Source organism: Erinaceus europaeus, chromosome 10, assembly GCF_950295315.1.
Source record: "Erinaceus europaeus chromosome 10, mEriEur2.1, whole genome shotgun sequence".
NCBI lineage: Eukaryota > Metazoa > Chordata > Mammalia > Eulipotyphla > Erinaceidae > Erinaceus > Erinaceus europaeus.
In genome coordinates, this window is record NC_080171.1 from 47,823,324 (window position 1) to 47,841,468 (window position 18,145).

Genomic DNA, 18,145 nt, shown 5'->3' on the forward strand with positions numbered 1-18,145 from the left:
AACCAAAATCAAGTTCATTGACTTGGGGCCTGCAGCTCCTGCGGGTGGAGGCGGGGCCCTGCGGCAAGAAGGAGGCGGGCTTGCGCGCCCAGCGGCCCAGGGCGGCCGCCTCTGGAGGGCTGTAGCGGCACACGCACCCGGCTTGCGCGCGCGCCCGCCCGTCCCGCAGCCCTGAGCGCGCCGCGGCCCCGCCCAGCCTTGCACCGGGGCGGGGAGGGAGCCGCTTTCCGCCGGCGCCCGAGGCCCAGAGGGGTGGGGATTGGGAGCGAGCCAGCGGGGCTGCAGGAGGAGGAAGAGGAGGGTGGAGCAGGCGGCGGGAGGAGGGGGAAAGAGGAGGGGACCAGAGCTGGCGGCGGCGGTTCGGCCGGGTCCTCCAGCTCCCAGCGAGGCCACGTGCACGGGGCACCCCCTGGGAGGGCAGCAAACCGCAACGAAGCGCTGCGGGTAGCTTCTGCCCTGGGGCGCAGACCGGCTCTGGGGAGACCCGGGAAGGCCCCACCCTCCGCGCTGGCGCGCCCCAACTACTTGAACTCAAGTTCTCTCAGACCCCAGCCTGCTCAACCTCCCCCTCCTCCTTTCATGCAGCGGGCCAGGCAGACCGTGCCCGCCCCGGGTGCGAGATCCAGCGCCCCAGCCAGTGCCCCGGGGTGGCCGGGGTGTGAGGGAATTTTCCATCCGTTCCTTTCTTGGGCCCAGACTGGCAATGTACTTCTCCCATTTGGATGTTCCTGCGGCTTAAAGAGTCCGCGGAAAACACAGAAATATCTCTCCCAGGAAGGGTTTTCAGTGGTGTGTGAGAGCGGTGGTGGGGACAGTGTGCGGGACTTGATCAAAGGGAGAAAGAAGATCTGATTTGAAAAAAAGAAAAAAGTCATGTTTGTTGCACCGGAATGAGACCTTTAACAAATGTGGTGGTGGTGGTGGTGGTGGTGGGGGAGAGGCAAGAGGAGGAGGAAGGTGGGGGGCGGGGGGTGTGGAGAGGCTGGTGCAAAAGGAATGCGCGTTTGCAGGAGGAGGAGGAGTAAAGCGATGATTGTGTAATTAAATAATAAAACAATCCTTAAGTCTGATTTGGAGAGAGCGCGAGCGGGGTCCAGAGGGTGGAACCGGTGAATTTTTCAACTTCCAAGTTTTGCAGCGAAAGAAAGCAAGAGAGGGGAGGGGAGAAAAAAAAAAAGAGCACAGAGTAGAGACGAGAGGAGTTTGGATTTAATGTTTGGGATTTTTTCAGAAGCTCGTTTCGATCCCTCGGGGCTCTGGGCAACGGCGGCAGCAAGCAACCTCCACGCTCGGCCGGGTCAGACGCGGGGCGAGGCGGGCGGGCGGGCACGAGCGGTCGGCGCGGGCTGCAGCTGCTGCAGCTGAAGACCGCGCGCTGCGAACCTCTTCCGCCCCAAGACCTGCGCTCGCGCCCCCTCCCTCCCCTTGGCCTCTCCTTTCTCCCCGACCCACCCCGCCCCCCACTCCAGCCCTCTCCCGCGCGCACCCCGCCACCCGCGCGCACTCGCTCACGCTCCCTTCCTCTCTCCCGCTCCCTTCCTCTCTCCCTCCCTCCCTCCCCCTCTCTTTCTCTCTCACTCTCTCGCACACACATACACACACACACACAGACACACACCACACAGACACACACAGACACACACAGACACACACACACACACACACACACACACACATGGTTGGCGCTCGGCAAAGTTTCGCCTGCGATCGCCACTCCAGGATCTTGCCGCAGTGCTCGGGGCTGTAACCTTGAACTTTCCCAGCACGGTGACACATTCTCTCTTTCCCTCCCGCCCTCTCCTGCGCCCCCCTCCCCGCCTTTTTTAAAAAAAGCATTTCACCACCAACTACCACCCCAATCCAGCCCACACCGAGCCTTAGCGCACTCACAAGCACCCCCCCAACAACAACAACAACAACAACAACAACAACTACAAAACAGAAAACAAATCCCCAAACCCAGGAGAAAAGCAGCCAGCTCTGGAGGCGGCGGCGGCGGCGGCTTTGGCGAGAACGGTCGGCGCGCTCGAACTGCAAGAGGGTTAAAAGTGTAGATTGGATTTCACCCCGGGAAATCTAGCTCGCCGAGTGAACTTGAATCTTTGGCTATTTAAGAAGGACTGGGTTTGTTGTGAAGTTGCGGCGATTCAGCGCACAGCCCCGTTCTGATTGATTGCATCGCGGGGCTCAGATGACTGTAAAATGAATAGATGAAATTCTTGCTTCTCGAAGATTTTCTTGGGCATCTCCGGGAAAGTGCGTTTTAAGGCGAAGTCATGATGTATTCTCCCATCTGTCTCACTCAGGTACTTGTCTCGGCCGCTCTCTTCTCGAGCTTTCGCTCTACCTCGAAATGCCTTTGTTTTCTTTCTCTTGTCTGCGGACAGTTAACGGCATTAGTTAACCTCCGCACACTCCGTTCCTCATAGACTTGGGTCGGAGTTGCGGCGGTGTGTGTGGGGCGACGTGGGAGCTTGTGCGCGGCCCCATCGCCCCCAGCCACAGCGCGCTCCTTACATGCAGCCCGTAGCCCTGGGCCCGGGGAGCGGGCGCCCGTGCGCCGCCGGGGCTGCAGAGCCGGACGAGGCCGCCGGGATGGGCTGGGTCCCGGCCGCGAGCCTTGGTAGCGGGCGGCCCCACTAAGTGCCTCCTGAGGCGCAGCGCCCCGTTTGTGGTGCCCACCTCCTCACACGACCGCTCCAGCGCAGATCTCGGGCTTTAGAGGCTCTTTTGTGGGCAGGGGGTGCTGAACCCTAATAAACTACCAGTTAACTTGTGTGACGGGACTGTAGCTTCTTGAGTCCTTGAGGGCGTCTCTGGACTCCGTAACAGCCAGTGGGCGGGCGACGAGTAGTCGGATTTTGTGGTTCGGAACTCATTCCTTTGCTTAATTTGCGGGATCCGAGACTCTGGTCCACAGTGACCCGCTCTTTAGAGGTTTCCAGTGACCACACCACAAAGGCGGTCTTTAGGTTGACACTAGTTAGTTGGTAGAGGCGGATGTTTAGGACTTGAAGAACATGTTCTTTTTGTGGAGACCTGTTCAACTGGCGATATATGGGACGTAACTCATGAAGCAAAAAGTAATGCTAGAAAAGTGAAGTCATTAAATGTTTGCTTTTTTTTTTTTTTTTTTTTTTTTACTGTGAAAATTGTCATAAGACTTCAGGGACAGTGCTGTGAAATAAAATACCAACTTTATATTTTTGTAAGAACACAGTTTACGTGATTTAAAGCCAAACAAACAAGTGGCGAGACCAAACTGACTTACCTGGAGGTAGTTTTCATCGCTGCTCAACCAACAAACTGACCAACTAAATATCTTAGCCTAGAGTTGTTATTGGAAGCAATTATTTTAAACCTCTAGAGGTGTGGGCAGTTGACTTAAGCTTTTAGGAAGATGTCAGGATTGCCTATCTGTAAGCATCTTCTTTGGCATAGGCATAAAATCTCTTAAAAAGTGCAAGAAGTGTTGCCTGATTTTAGGTGTGCTTGCTACAGTTTTTTAAAAAAATCGAGTATCACGATGATGCATTTTTATAATGGACAAATGATTAAGATTTCAATTGTATGACAATTAGAAGTCATTGTGATTCAAAACGACGAGGCATTCATAAATTGTGAATGAAGATGAAAACAATGATAAGGCTTATTCAGTGATTGGATGCAGTCCTGTAGCTTTTTGGCTGACACATTTTTTATTGTTTATATTTTGTTTGGCATCTGAGTATGATTAACTTAGATATGGGTCTTTTCAGCAAGTAAACCTGTACTTTAATTTAACAAAAATGGAAAAAATAAATTGCTGAGCTACTTATTTTTTAGAGGTTATGAATACTGGTCAGTAAATATGACAAAACTGAGGCATAACGAATTTCCTTTAGTTGTAAAAGTTACCTTTACTCTTACCCATTGGGCAGGGTTTTTCTCTTCTTTTTTTCCTGATAAATCACATCAATTTCATATTATTCATATACTGGATTCATTAAAGCAAATTAATGTAAGGTTTTCAGTTACAAAGTACTGCACCACTGAGTCTCACCTGTAAAGATTTGCTATTCTGGGTTAATTCATATTTCTAGCACTGGCTTCTCAAACATTGCTGGTAGTTACATTAACTTTTAATTTCTTCCCAGTGTGCATTGATAAACCACTAGTTTTGTTTTAAACTGTGTAAGTTAATGAAATGTTGCAGCATTGTGACATATGGAATATTTGGAGCATACACAGTATAACCATTCAACTATCACAATGACATTCAGGGATACATACTTACCAACACTAATTTATTACAACTAATATTCCCTGTTTTACTTATATAAATCTAGGTTGACATATTAAATTTTTCTTTTTCTCTTTAAGACTTTGGGCTTACACTGAGAAGGAATTTAGCTATAGAATGCTAACTTAGGGAATATGGAAGTGACTTTAAAGGTAATGTAAGGTGTTGCAAAAGTAAGGGCAGGTTAGCATGTTACTTTTTATATGAGACCAGTAATTTACTTTTGTACTTATTGTTATGGCAAGAGCTTAATAGCTCTAGTAGAACAGTGTTTGGATATTTAATAGAGTAATATTCTAACCTGGTTGAAAACTTTGCAGTGTCTCAGTTGTAATAGATATCTGGATTTTAGAAACCGCCTTATTCAAAAGGAGCTAAAGTTAAAGTTGATTATTTGGCAAATTTTTGCAGAAGTATCTGTGCATTATTGCAGATCAATATTTATACATCAATATAATTCAGATGTAAAAGGAAAATTAAGAACTATCACATATAACATCTGCTTTTACTAAAAGTAATGTAAACGCTTGGTAATATAACTTTCACTTGGCATGATTGCATTAAACTTTTCTAGTTATTTTTCAAGTTCTTAAGGTATACTTTTTGATTGATTTATTGTTATATAGCAATGCTCCAAGAGAACCGAGTATTTATTCTTCCATCTTTGTATAGTCTAATTTTAATCCTTTTGATGCAAATAACTGTGCAGAAAAGTAAACATTTCTAGTAGAATTTAGGCTGTTTACTTTTATATTTGAAATTTATAATTTGGTCATTTATTTTATCAATTTGCTTCAAGTAATGAAAGTTCTAAAAGTGTAAGAATTATGTTGATATAGTCTAATAAAAACTAAAAGGTCAAGATGGTATATTCAGTATAAACCATTAGATCACAGATCAATTACATGCTTTGCTTTAAAAAAAGTTTTAATTGTTTAAAGCACTATTGTGGTAATTTATTAATTAGAATACCATAGACACTTTTTTGGGGGGGAAAGGAAGGCATATGCCTCCATTCATGTTTCTCAAAATTATTAAAATTATATATAACTCAGTTTTAGGAAACAGCTGCAATTGGGAAGATGATATTTTAGGTATTTGATATAGAAATGTATGTGATTTTAGCAAACCTCCATTTATTATTATTATTTAAAATATCTCCTTGTCAAGTGTTTAACATGAAAGGAATTCCCATAATAGTAGTAAAGCATTGAGAGATTCTTATAAGCAAAGTTAGTGACCTGAGAAAGTTTGATACTTCTAGGTACCAATAAGAAAAAAAGAGTATGTTTTAAAAAATCACTTGGCAACACTGACAACAAATTCAAAGCAACCTTAAAAAAATGCTGTTTCTGTGCATTTGCTAAGAAATCCAAAATTTAATTGTCATAATTGCATTTTGACAGTTTAAAATCATTTATTAAAATTTTAGAGCTGTTACATAAGATAAATGATTTGAAACTCAAATTTAATCAAAAAGATGTTTGATGTCTCTATAAGAGAATGAAATGTCACTGAACATAGTACTTAAGGGTGCAAATACTTAACTACATTGCTTAATAGCTGCTAAAATAACATTGCATTTTAAAAAACATAGTGAGGGTAAAATGAGTGGGTAACAGAAAGCTCACCCTCTTAATACTCTTTACATTCTTATTTTTTTCATTTCATGTATGTTTTTTAATCATGTCAATAAAGCATAGTGAAAGTCAGATTAGAGGAAGTGAGTTTCCAAAGTGTATTTAAGTCCACATTTCCTTGAGCAGGATTTCTTTATTCATGTATTTCTAAGGGGCATAAACTTTTTGTAGTTACAGTGAAAGCTAAAAGCATGGCATCAGAAAGAGTATGAAGATAGGGAGGTCTTATCATGGGCTGTGGTTGCTGTGAGCAGCACTGCCTTCCCACACAAAGAACAGATTGTGGTTTAACTCTTTCCATGGCCTAGTTTAATGTGCTCGCATAGTAACTGAATTGTTCAAATCTCTGCTGGAAACTACTGATCGGTTTAATGATTTCCTCTATGGTGTTTGGTTATGCCACATACTGTGATGTAATCATTTGCATTCTGTATTATTATAAAATTTTGTTTTATGCTTATTCAGCTTATTTGATTTATTTTTATTCAGATTTATACTTATTCAGAAGGAACCTTTTTTGGCAATATGTTAAAATACTTGATAACTGCAGTACTGCTTGGATGGAATATACACCTCTTCCATATCTGAACTGAGAACTGCTAATGTGTTGCAGATTTTAGTATTGAAACTGAATTTCTCCTTAAGAAAAAAAAAAAACTGGATTTATACCTGGGGTTTTTTTGGACACCTTCCTTTGTTGGAATGTTCTTAGTTGTACTTTTCTCATTTTTACCTAATGTAATTCATCAGTCTGCCAGTTAAATATAATTTATTCCACATAGTTTGGTGTCACTAGCACTAGTATGTAAGATCTAATTTGGGATATGATCAATTAGAGAAAGTTATTTTGTGGTTGGAGTGACGATATAGTCAATGAGACCAAAATAGTTTCTGCAGTGGAAGTTCTTTTGCTTCAGATCTTGGCTTATTGAACGCATCTAGTGTGCATGCATGCACAGGATGTTAAGTTTTTTTTCTCACCAGTAACAGGCCTGAGCTTATGAGACAGGTTTTACCTATGGCGAGAAGTAAAGAAACATTGACTGCTTCAGGAAGTAACTTGAAATATCTGTTGACAAAGAATATCTGCCACTTTTTTGTCATCTCCCTCTCTTAAAAAAGTCTTGAAGGAGACAGAAAATAATGCAGGAACCTAAGGTAAACCGCTTAAGTTAAAAGATATGATGCTCAGTTATCTGTACACATGCAAACTCACTGATACACATATAGGTACTCTCCCAGTCTTATCTGAAAATTCATAGGCTTAACAAATGAATCATATTGATTCTGCAAAAACAATAAGTGACCATCATGTGTTCCTGGTGTCACCCTGTCACTGCATGCAGAGACACAAAGAATGTAAACTTGGTGCCAAGTTGTCATTTTTCATTGTTCACTTCAGATTGATTTTTAAGGGGGTTAGAGTAATTGCCATACTCATGATTGGTTAACGAATTAACTGACTCTTTAGGCTTTGGGTTTTGTGGAAAGCTACTCTAAGAACATTCATATAATAATTGTTTTTAGCTTTTAAAACTTATTTGGAAACACAGTTTATCTGTGAGATAGTGTGAGAGTCTCTGTATTTTAGGGGCTAGTGGTGGTGGTGGAGGGAGAGAATGCAATATTCAAATTATGGAAACCTTCTGTTCAGGACACTGATACTACAAGCCGTTTCCTTTGCCCACTTTCCCTCACTGTATACCGGTTTCTCTAGTTACCACTCTTGGAATGGTGCTGTTTCAGTGTTGGAATGTTGGACGTTTGATAAGAAAATGGATCAAGTTTAATGGCGCATGCTCTTTGTGCCACCAGCAGCCTCTTGCTGAGAGCATGCTCCAAAAGCGGGAACTGTGTGGCATTACACTGAGCATCTATATGCTTTGTGTTTCTGTGCCACAGAGAAGAGAAATGAACTGTGGCATCGCTCCTGCTTTCTGAATAGCTCTGCTCCGATTTAAAAACAAACAAACAAACAAACAAAAAACAACTCACTGTGTTCTTTGTAAAATGGTACTGCTTAGTGTTAGTTGGTCAATGAAATATTTAAATATTAGATTAGGTGCCAAGCACCTTGGTTGCTTAGGTTTTAAAGAATGTTGATGTATGGTGGGAATGAGGGGGATGGGGCCAGAGTGGAAAAACAAAATATAAACCTTATTTTCTTTTTAGAAAGGAGAATCAACCTGTGAATTTTGAGGGGAATGGAGCAGTTTGCTATTCTTAATTTTCTCCTCCCCCTGATTTGATTATTTTAAATAAAAAATAATTTTATTTTTCTGCATAACTTTTTGTATTGTATTGGGAATGGATTGTTGTTGTTGTTGTTTATTTTGTATTGTTCCTAGCTTTCAAAACTAAACTGACTATGCATGTTTTCTTTGCCTCCTCATCTTCCACAGGATGAATTTCACCCATTCATCGAGGCACTACTTCCACATGTTCGTGCAATTGCCTATACTTGGTTCAACCTGCAGGCTCGGAAACGCAAGTACTTTAAGAAGCATGAGAAGCGAATGTCAAAGGATGAAGAAAGAGCAGTCAAAGATGAGCTGCTCAGTGAAAAGCCTGAAATCAAACAGAAATGGGCATCCAGGCTCCTGGCCAAACTGCGCAAAGATATTCGCCAGGAGTACCGAGAGGACTTTGTGCTCACCGTAACTGGCAAGAAGCATCCATGTTGTGTCTTATCCAATCCTGACCAGAAGGGTAAGATTAGGAGAATCGACTGCCTGCGACAGGCAGACAAAGTCTGGCGTCTGGATCTAGTCATGGTGATCCTGTTCAAAGGCATCCCCTTGGAAAGTACCGATGGAGAGCGGCTCATGAAATCCCCACATTGCACAAACCCAGCACTTTGTGTCCAGCCACATCATATCACAGTATCAGTTAAGGAGCTTGATTTGTTTTTGGCATACTACGTGCAGGAGCAAGGTAGGAGCAGATTGTTCTTTCTTCTAGCATGGCAAATACTGCCCACAAACCCTGCATACAGAATGTCTGGTTTAGGTTAGATGGTTCTCAAGGCCCCTAGATCTCTTTCCTTCAAGTAGGCCCTCTTACATGCACATATCTACTGCCCTGTGCCAGGCATGGAAATAGACTTCAAGTTTTCATACCTGTATATCCATGGATATTTAAAGAAAGACCACAAAGAACTGCCCTTTGAAATAATATATGTTTTAAAGACATATAATAGTCTAAAATATAGTTTATTAAACATTTTCCCCCCTCCTAGGCAATATTCTTTGACTATGGTCATCTTTCCCCATTGAAAATGCAGTTTTAGGAGCAGTCAGACCACTGTTCAATAATCTTTGTATTAGTCTTTAATAAGGTAGATGAACTTTGTTTATGGAATCTATTGCAATTGCACTGAAAGTAAAATTAGCATTTCCCCATACAAAATGCTTAAGTGCCACTATCAGAAAGAGTATCTTTGGTAGAGATTTATTTAATTTACATATTTATCTCAAAACCTCCTTTTGACTATAATATTCGATGTATATTGGATGGGTTATGTTTCTTGTCTAAGTAACTTGTGTCATAGCATTTTTTTTTTTCAGCGTGATTTGGAACACTTTAAATTGTTAGTTTGCTTAAACGTAAATACGTAAAACTTACCGAGGAGAAAAGTTGCAGTTCTTTACATACCATAATAGAACAAAAACAGAAAGTGGACTGGTTACACTGGTTTAAAATAAATCTCAAAAAGAATGTAGAAACCACATACCATACTTATTTAAAAAATACTTGATAAAGAGTGATTTAAATGTTGCCTGAATAATTGAAAAATAAGTAATCTTTTTGCTGGGTGCTTTTGATTTTGTGCAATAAATTTATTTTTACTTTTCTTGATAGATATTTACTCAAGTAGGCGAGACTTTCTTTTCATCAGATAAATGTGTTGGAATATAGATTACCTTGTGGCAGCAGCAGTCTATAGTAAAACATCATTAAAAAAAGACAGCATACCAAAAGTGGACTGAAGTTTGATCTGCTACAGATGGTGGATCATTTCCTAACTTGGCCTGGTAGTCGGGAAAATGACCTGCATATAGCTAGGTGGCAGATGTTTATCTGGTGTTCACAATATAAATGTGGAATCTAATAAAGTGGTATAAACTTTATTATAATGCAAGAAATATTAAAATTACTTTTGACTCAGTTATATAGGTACTTATTACATGCTTTAAAAAAACTCTTTATAGCTTCTTGTTACAGTTTCAGAGACATTTAAATGTTCCTTATATTTTTTTCAGTTTGATTTTAAATATATATGCTAAGCATCATGCATTTGGAGTTGCTGCCTTTAAAAAATTGAAACAATATGCTATTTTATTAAAAACATTAAAATTTAAGTAATGATGGTTTAAGGATATTTATTTGCCCTGTGTGTCCTAAAATAAATGTACATTCACACATGACACTTAATTTGATTGACAGCTATCTAGGAGGTGACATTTTAAGGTGGGCTGTATATTTTGTGTTGGGTTGACTATAAATGTTGCTGTAACTGCTTTGTGAAATTCAAGGCTAGAAGTAAAGTTTTTTTTTTTTAAGTGGGTCATGTAACTTTTTGTGTAGAGAGGGAACATTTGCAGTCACCTAACTGCTGTTCACGTTTTGACTTGGTTGGAGGCTAGTCCTTAAGGAGCTCATGCATGTACATTCGCCCCTGAGGCAGGCAACCAACTTTCTTGGTTGATGAACTGACAATAAAGAACACATCTTTTGGATTTGTGAAGATAGATTGAAGAAAGAAAAATGCATAGATACCTTCTGCATTGTACCATCGATCAAAGTTTTATGCAACTCTTGGAGACCACATTTTCAGATAAAACATTACTTTTGTTTTGGAAGTCTGTATTGTAAGAACTTTGCAGCTTACCCTGAGCATCTCATTTGTGTCCTCTTCTACCTGCCACTGTTTCATCTTTTATTAATATTTGTTAGTTACTTTCTTTGAAAAGTAATATAAGGGTGCTAGTGTGTTTCCCCTTTTCAAAACACCACACACACACACACACATACACACACACACACACACACACACACACACACACACACACACACAGAGTTAAATATGGGTTAATTATGCTATTTTAAGTGTAGTTGGTTGAAACAGGTATTTTAAAAGATAAGTATCAAACCAGTCAAAGGGCTGCCTATCTTTCATCATGACTTTTTATTCTCTAAGTATACAAAACCCCATTTAAATCTCTTTTATAATCAGGTGATAAAGTATTAAGAAAAGCATGGAACATCAGAACAGACAAATGTAATGTTTGCAACAGAATGAGCAACAAAATCACCTCCCCCTACTTCTCTCTCTTTTTCCAGTTCTGAAAGACTGGGAGAAAAACATGAGAAAGAACAGAGAGAATGCCAAAGATGGTTGCCACTGGCACCAGTATTGGCATCAGACCCTCTTTGTTTAGCTCAGGATGCCTGTGATTTGTTAGTTGGCATCCGCATTGCAGTGTGGAGTGATGTTACAATATATTGACAATTTCCAGATCTAGAAATATCAATAGTCCTCTTGGTTATTTATACAAGATCACAAACTGCATCTCTTCTGGACGATGTAATAAAGACCAACATATAATAAAGTTTCATTGTTGGCCAACTTCCCATGCTTTTCTTTTTCCCTCATTCTCTTTTTGGTTTGACCCACACTTTTTTTTTCCTTTATGCCTAGCAGCCTCATCTTTTTAAGTGTGGAAAGAGTTACTAGAGCTTTGATATAAGCTATAGTGCTACATCTGTACCTGATACAGTTTTGGGAAAATTTATGCATTTCAAAATTATTTTTGATATATTTTTATTAGACTTTTGTATCATCACAAGGCAGTATTTTCTTTAAAGCTAAATCTCTTTGTTATTCAGCTTCTTCTATGTATGTAGCTTAGTTAACCGCAATTTAGTCCATTTTAAAAATTTCTCTGTTAGTGAGGACCATGTTCAAAATAGTCATTTATAAAACTACATACGTCCCACCTTACCTAAAATATACACACCATTTGGGAGTAACTGTGTTTAAATCCATAAAATCATTTGATGTTATTGATTCAGAGGGCTGCGCTTCGGCTGTTTCGTTGCTACAAGAACCGCCATTTTGTTTGTGAAGTGCCAGGCGAAGGGGAAAAAAAGGCAGACACTGTGCTTGATGCCAATAATGGTTGCCAGTGGCACCGAGGTTGGCATCAGACCCTCTTTGTCTAGTTGCTGAATGCCTTTGATTCGTTGGTTGGCATCCGCATTGCAGTGGGCACACTGGAAAGTTTTTGACAATCCCTGAATGAAAGCTGCTTGCTTGTTTGTTTCAGCAAACCTTAACTAATATAAAACCTTTCCTTTTATTAAAAAAATGTTTATTTTTAAAGATTGTTACAGATTATAGGGAAAAATAGCTCTAAAGTATCCTCCATTTCCCCAAAGATATTAAAGATGTCCAGTGATTCTTGGGCAGGTGGTACCTATTTCCCATATTGTCTTTGTTATTGCATTCCTGAAAGCAAAGCAAAGCAAAGCAAAACAAAACAAAAGCCAGGCAAGCCTTGTATAACACATCTTCCTGGGATATAAATGTTCTCCAGGATGTGGGATGTGCTGTGAGAAGGGAGTGGAAGGCAGAATGAATGTGGTGATAAGTAATGCATTCATCTTGACTGGCTAGTGCATTTAGGCTCTTCACTGCTTATTTCTAAAGCCATGCTTAGTTCCCACAAGTTCCATACTACTTAAATTTTATAGTAACACACTGAGAACACATTAGTCTTCTTTCTAATTAGTAAAGCAGTATAAATGTTAGAAAAATACTAAGAAATTCTTAATGAAGGAACCTGTGTGTTAAGGTCTGATATAAATCAGTTGTTCCTGACTTTTCCAGTTCTGTATCAGAATGTTGTCAACTTCTCAGAACATAATTCTTCACATCAGGAATAGCAACCATAAGGCTAAAATCATTTTGGTTGAAGTTTCCTAGATAGTTAGTGTTAATATTGCTTTCTGGTTAACCACCATTATCTTGTTAATTAATAAGAAGGATTAGCAGTTCCACCCAAAGGGCAGCACAGAAGAAAAGTCTGGCTTATGGGAGCCTTGAGTCCCCTTGCTGCAGGGCAGGGGTGGGGTGCAGCTGGGGGAGTGGGCTTTTTCTGAGGCTGGGAAGAATTTGAAAAAAGAGAGGCTACAAGGTTACACTTAGAAGTTCAAAGAATTTAAGAGATAGTAACTGCTGTCATGAATTTAACAGATTAGAGTTTAAATCAGCCTAACTGATTTTTGGACTGTACTTTGCACTCTTATTAAACGTGTTTTGGAATGCTAGTGAGAGACAGGGAACAACTTGGCCCTCATGAAAGAGTAGTTTTCTTTAGTTTTTGTTTAACCTGTAAAATTATGATCTATTGTTGAATGGTAACTTTTATTTTATGGTTAAATTTTATGGTAATTAAAGTACAATTTGAAGTTGTGAAAAGTGCACCTTGTTTAAAGAGACCTTGTAATCATTATTGTTTTAAAATAGAATTCTTCCGGGTTGTCACATATCATTAGTGAGGAAGCAAATGCTGAGAATTATTTTCCTCCTTCCTTCTGAAAGTTATTGACTTTTAGAATCCTTCTGGGTAACAATTATTTCTTTATGAAAAGCTTAAGTAGATAATTGTTTGTAAGTTGATGGCAAATTTTAGCATTTTAATACATTTCACTTCATTCACAGGTATTTCCCATTATGGGGAAAACTAAGTTTTCATAATTTGTTAAAATGAGGCTACACTCTAGGATGCTTTGGTAGTTTGTGTTATGAAATACTCAGAGGGCATACAGTTTGTGTGTTAAGAATAATACTCTGTATGCACATTTGACTTAGGGGAACACTGTTAAATTTTCCTTTCTAGCCTCCTGTCCTTGACTGAACCCATGAACTCTAGTGCATATTTGTTTGCATTCTGGCTCACACACAGTTCACCAGATAAAGAAGGGCTCTTAGTGGCATGTCTTGCTCCTAGGCTTAATGAGACCTTTGTGGGAACATATATCGTAAGATAAGATACTTAGCAATTTTCTCACTGATAAGAATAAGGAAAAAAAAAAAAGAAAGAAAGAAAAAAGAAAACTAAGCCTAAGGGGTCAGAAGTTTACCCTCTATGCCATGAGGTCCTTGCCAGAAGATAGCTTTGCTAGACAATTCAAGACTTAAACTCTGAGATCCTTTTTGCCATCTGGGAAAGCTTGGCATCTGTGCTCTGATATGGCAAACTAAGCTCTTGCTTTGCTGTTAATATGATCTCACTTTTCAAAGAGAAGAGAGACAGAGACATAGGAGAGGTTCATTTGTCATCTCAATTTTGATTTTAAAATATAAAAATATATGCATAGTGTCCCTCTTTTTGGAGTCAACAAAGTTGGTAAAATATCCTACTAACAGTACTAGCCATCTCTTCCTACCTTCCCCTGTATGTATACACAGTATTACAAATTCTGTAATTAAGAATATATATCTAGATCATATATTCGGGTTTGTTAGTTTAGTGTACTGTTTTGGGAAAATAACTAACCCTCTGTGTAAGAGAACTGAAGTGATGTTCAGGATTCATGAATAATGGTAGTTTGAGAGAACTGTGTACTGCAGTGACAGAGATGATGGCTGGGTCTCTCTCAGATGGCCCTGGTAATGTGGATCTGCAGGAACCATTGACAGAGGCCATCTACACCCCTTCCTTAGAACTTTAGTTCTTTAAAGTCTGTGTTTTCTAGTGTGATACAAACCAAGTCTATAGAAACACAGATGTAAATACAGATTTGAAAGAATATTTTATTTACTTACCTGTTTTCTCCTAAACTTGCAGTTTAGGCAGAAACTTACCAAAAAAGAAGTTAAAAGTTTATCTTCTACATTAGTTTTTCCTTCAAGTGTTGGCACTGTAATATGAAACAACAATCTAAGTTATCTGACTTAGGAAAATCTTTCTCATAAAATTTCACTATGCCTAAAAAAATTAGGCTAGTGGGCTCAAGAGAACTGTTTTATGACACTCTTTCACTCTTGTCATCTCTCCACACCAGTTAAATTTTCAGCACCTGTGTCGGTATACACTCCTTCAGAGAGTGAGTTAGGTTTCTCAGGAATTCTTAAAAATTGAGATAAGTAAACTTTCATTTCTGTCATTCTGGTGGCTTCCATGATAACTGACTTGACTTTATAATCAAAGGAATAATTACTGTTTTGTTCCAATTGTAAGGCTTGAAGAAAAAGGAAATAACATATAACACACTCATTAGAATAGGTGATTATTAAATATCTGAAAATTATGGACAAAAGCAGGGGTGATCTCTTGTTCTTAACTGGCATTTGAGTAGAAGTTTCTTTTTCAGTTTGTGAAAGAATAGCTTTTTCTAGTTTGAAGTTGAAGAAAGTGGAATATGCCAAACTCGAGGAGGTTCACTGTATATGCTATGGCAGAGCAAATGATTAGCCAACATAATGTTCAAAGCAAAGTTTTCCAACTCTCTTTCCTCCACCCTTGTGGAGGAGGAATAATTTTAGAAATCTCAAGGACTGGTGGTTATGTGATCGGAAACTAGAGTTATTACTGCAGCATGCCTCAGTGCCAAGCACAGCAAGGGGGGGTGGTGGGGAGAGGTCCTCTTAATCATGCTCACTTTTCTGTGGCAACATGGTATGTTGTCTTGTTCTAAAGTACATTCTTGGGCCCTTGAACTCTAATTATGTGATGTGGTTAATTTAACTGAATTCAGTTGTTAGGATTTGGCATAGAGAATAAATCATCAAATTGCAGAGAATTTGTGAAAACTAAATGTGTGTAGTGAGGAGTGAGTATGTGGGATTAGTTTGTATTAGACTGAAAGTTACAGGATCTGAGGCTAATGGGACTCGAATGGTTGGGCTTTTTGGTTGTTATATTATTCAGAAAATTGGAAGAAATGGCTACCAATTAACCAATGAGGTGAAAAGACCTTGAGGCTGAATTGAAGGCCACACATACCTCCATTCCCAGTCCTCAAAATTTACATCAAGAAATGTTCTAAAGTGAAAACGGAAACTATTCTTGTGCATACATATGTTGTGTATAATAAAAAACTTAGATACACACCCAGGTTTATGATGATAGTTTGTATACAGGACAACATTGATGAATCATAGATGAATTAAAATACTCTCAACAAGAACTATATAATTGTAAGTATGGGGTGATGGATGAAGTAATTTTTCTGGCTGAGCCTAGCCTGGAGGTTGTATGTTTTCAGACTTCCATTTTAATTTAGAGTGTATAGTAAGTTACAGATGAAGCACAAATCTGTTGAAAGTGGAATTTACTTAAGCAAGTGTAAAAAAATAGAAATTGCTTTAAAATCTTTAACCTGGGTATATGCAATTTAAAAAATTCTGGTTAATTTCAACATCATTTCTCAAATAAATAGTATTCAGTTGAATTTTAAATACATCTGTCTCCCACGACTGACACAGAATCATTCAACAAGAACCAGTTAATATTAAATTACCACACACACACACACACACACACACACACACACACACACACACACACACACACACAAAATGCTAAACAGAGCTGAAGATCATTAAAATATATTCATGAAGAAATGCACTACTATTAACGGGAAGGGTAGAGTTTAGGAAAGATCTAATCATGAGCATAGAAGTTAAGAAAGTTATTTGAAATAAGGTATATTCTGTAATTCATATAAAGGATTACATTTATGTCTGCTGATAACATGAATGTGTCAGTATGAAGTCTGTACCCCTCTATTAGTGAATTCTAAAGTGTGAAAAATGTTCCTGCTTAGGACAACTTGTATTTTATTATTCTGACATCTGCAGTTTCTGGATGGATTACCTTAAATTTGCTATGCTATGTTAAAAGCCTTGTTTTATGAGGTCGGTCTCAGCTTCTGGCCTTGGTGTCAGGAACCCTGCTACGTGATGCAACTTGCCTTGTTAGGTTTAATTGACCAAAGCTGATGTGCTAAAACAATTCATTTGTGCTGTAACTTATGCCCTGGCTAAGTTGCTACCTGAATCCCTTGACCTTGACTTGTCTGGGTCATGAAATGGCTGCAAGCTGTTTGACCTTTTCATTGTGTAGTAATGTCACTGTTTCCTCTTATTCTTTTATGGTCATAGCTGACAAAAAACCTTAGCCCTGACTTTACACCCCAGTGGATTCAAGGCAGCCCTATGCAGTGGTCTTCTGTCTGACATGGTCTGACTGTAGAAAGGACTTTCTTTTGTTTGCTGACAGCTATGGGGACAAATTTGCAGTTCTTGTTACTCAGGAGGTGGGGGATAATATTCTGGGATTTGGACTTCTTTTGCTTAGATTTTCAGTTTCTGTGCTTATTAGATGATGCATATCATAGTTTCTTTTCCCCACTCTTTTTTGTGTTTGTCTTTTAAAATTTTATATTTATGGCTTCCTTAATAATTACTTTTCAACATTTCAGCTATTATAATAAAACTATTTTGTTGTTATTATTTAGGGTCAAAGTGATAAACTTAGTTAATATTTTTTGTTACTAATATGTAAGTCCTAAAAATCTAAAGTCCTAAAATGCAAGTCCTATAAATCTGTGTGTAGCATTGGGGAAAAGCTGTATAAGAATTTGAAGAATAAAAGTAAACATTTTAAGGACGAGAGAGTAATATTGTAACTTGATTCCTTTTTCCTCACTTATATTGTCAGTTTAAGGGGAACCTACTCTTTGTGACATAAGTATCTAAATTTTATGACCCAGTAGTGAACCATTAGGAAATTTGAAGTTTTTATTTCTGTGGGGACTTTTGCCAGCATGTGAAATTAAATATTTATTTTAATGACTATGAAAATTGTTTCCTCTACCCTTCACAAAGATCTCATGTATAAAAAATAAAGAATTTTATAATGATACTTCTTTATTGAAGCAGTGAAATGATTTTATTTTTTAAATATTGGAAATGCCTTGTAGAATGTAAGGTACCGATATTTTTATCCTACCAAATTTTTCTTTGCCAACTATGACATTGGAGTTCATGATATTTCCTATATTTGTCAGATTAAATATTTAAAATCCAAGCTGTTACATTTCATTTTTAAATTATTAGATGGAAAAAGGAAGTTTAAGTTAGAATGTGTGTCTCCATACTTGTATGTCACATACTGTTTATACATGTGTGTGGGTATAAACTGACAGATGA

General features: G+C 38.9%; 1 protein-coding gene across 10 annotated transcripts in view; it reads left to right on the forward strand.

Moving 5' to 3' along the window:
* Window positions 1-1,099: 1,099 nt before the first annotated feature.
* Window positions 1,100-18,145, forward strand: part of NFIB (nuclear factor I B) — a 288,405-nt gene continuing 271,359 nt past the window's right edge. For 2 of the 10 annotated variants that reach the window (XR_009552015.1, XM_060199574.1), the window contains exons 1-2: window positions 1,604-2,306; window positions 8,325-8,856. Coding sequence is in view for 9 of the 10 variants with exons in the window: in XM_060199574.1 (XP_060055557.1) it covers window positions 2,277-2,306; window positions 8,325-8,856 (562 nt within the window). In the remaining variant the exon portion in view is untranslated. Of the gene's footprint in view, window positions 2,307-7,828; window positions 7,936-8,324; window positions 8,857-18,145 lie in introns of those variants that run through there. The other 8 variants (XM_060199571.1, XM_007535865.3, XM_007535873.3 and 5 more) reach the window with 8 other exon arrangements.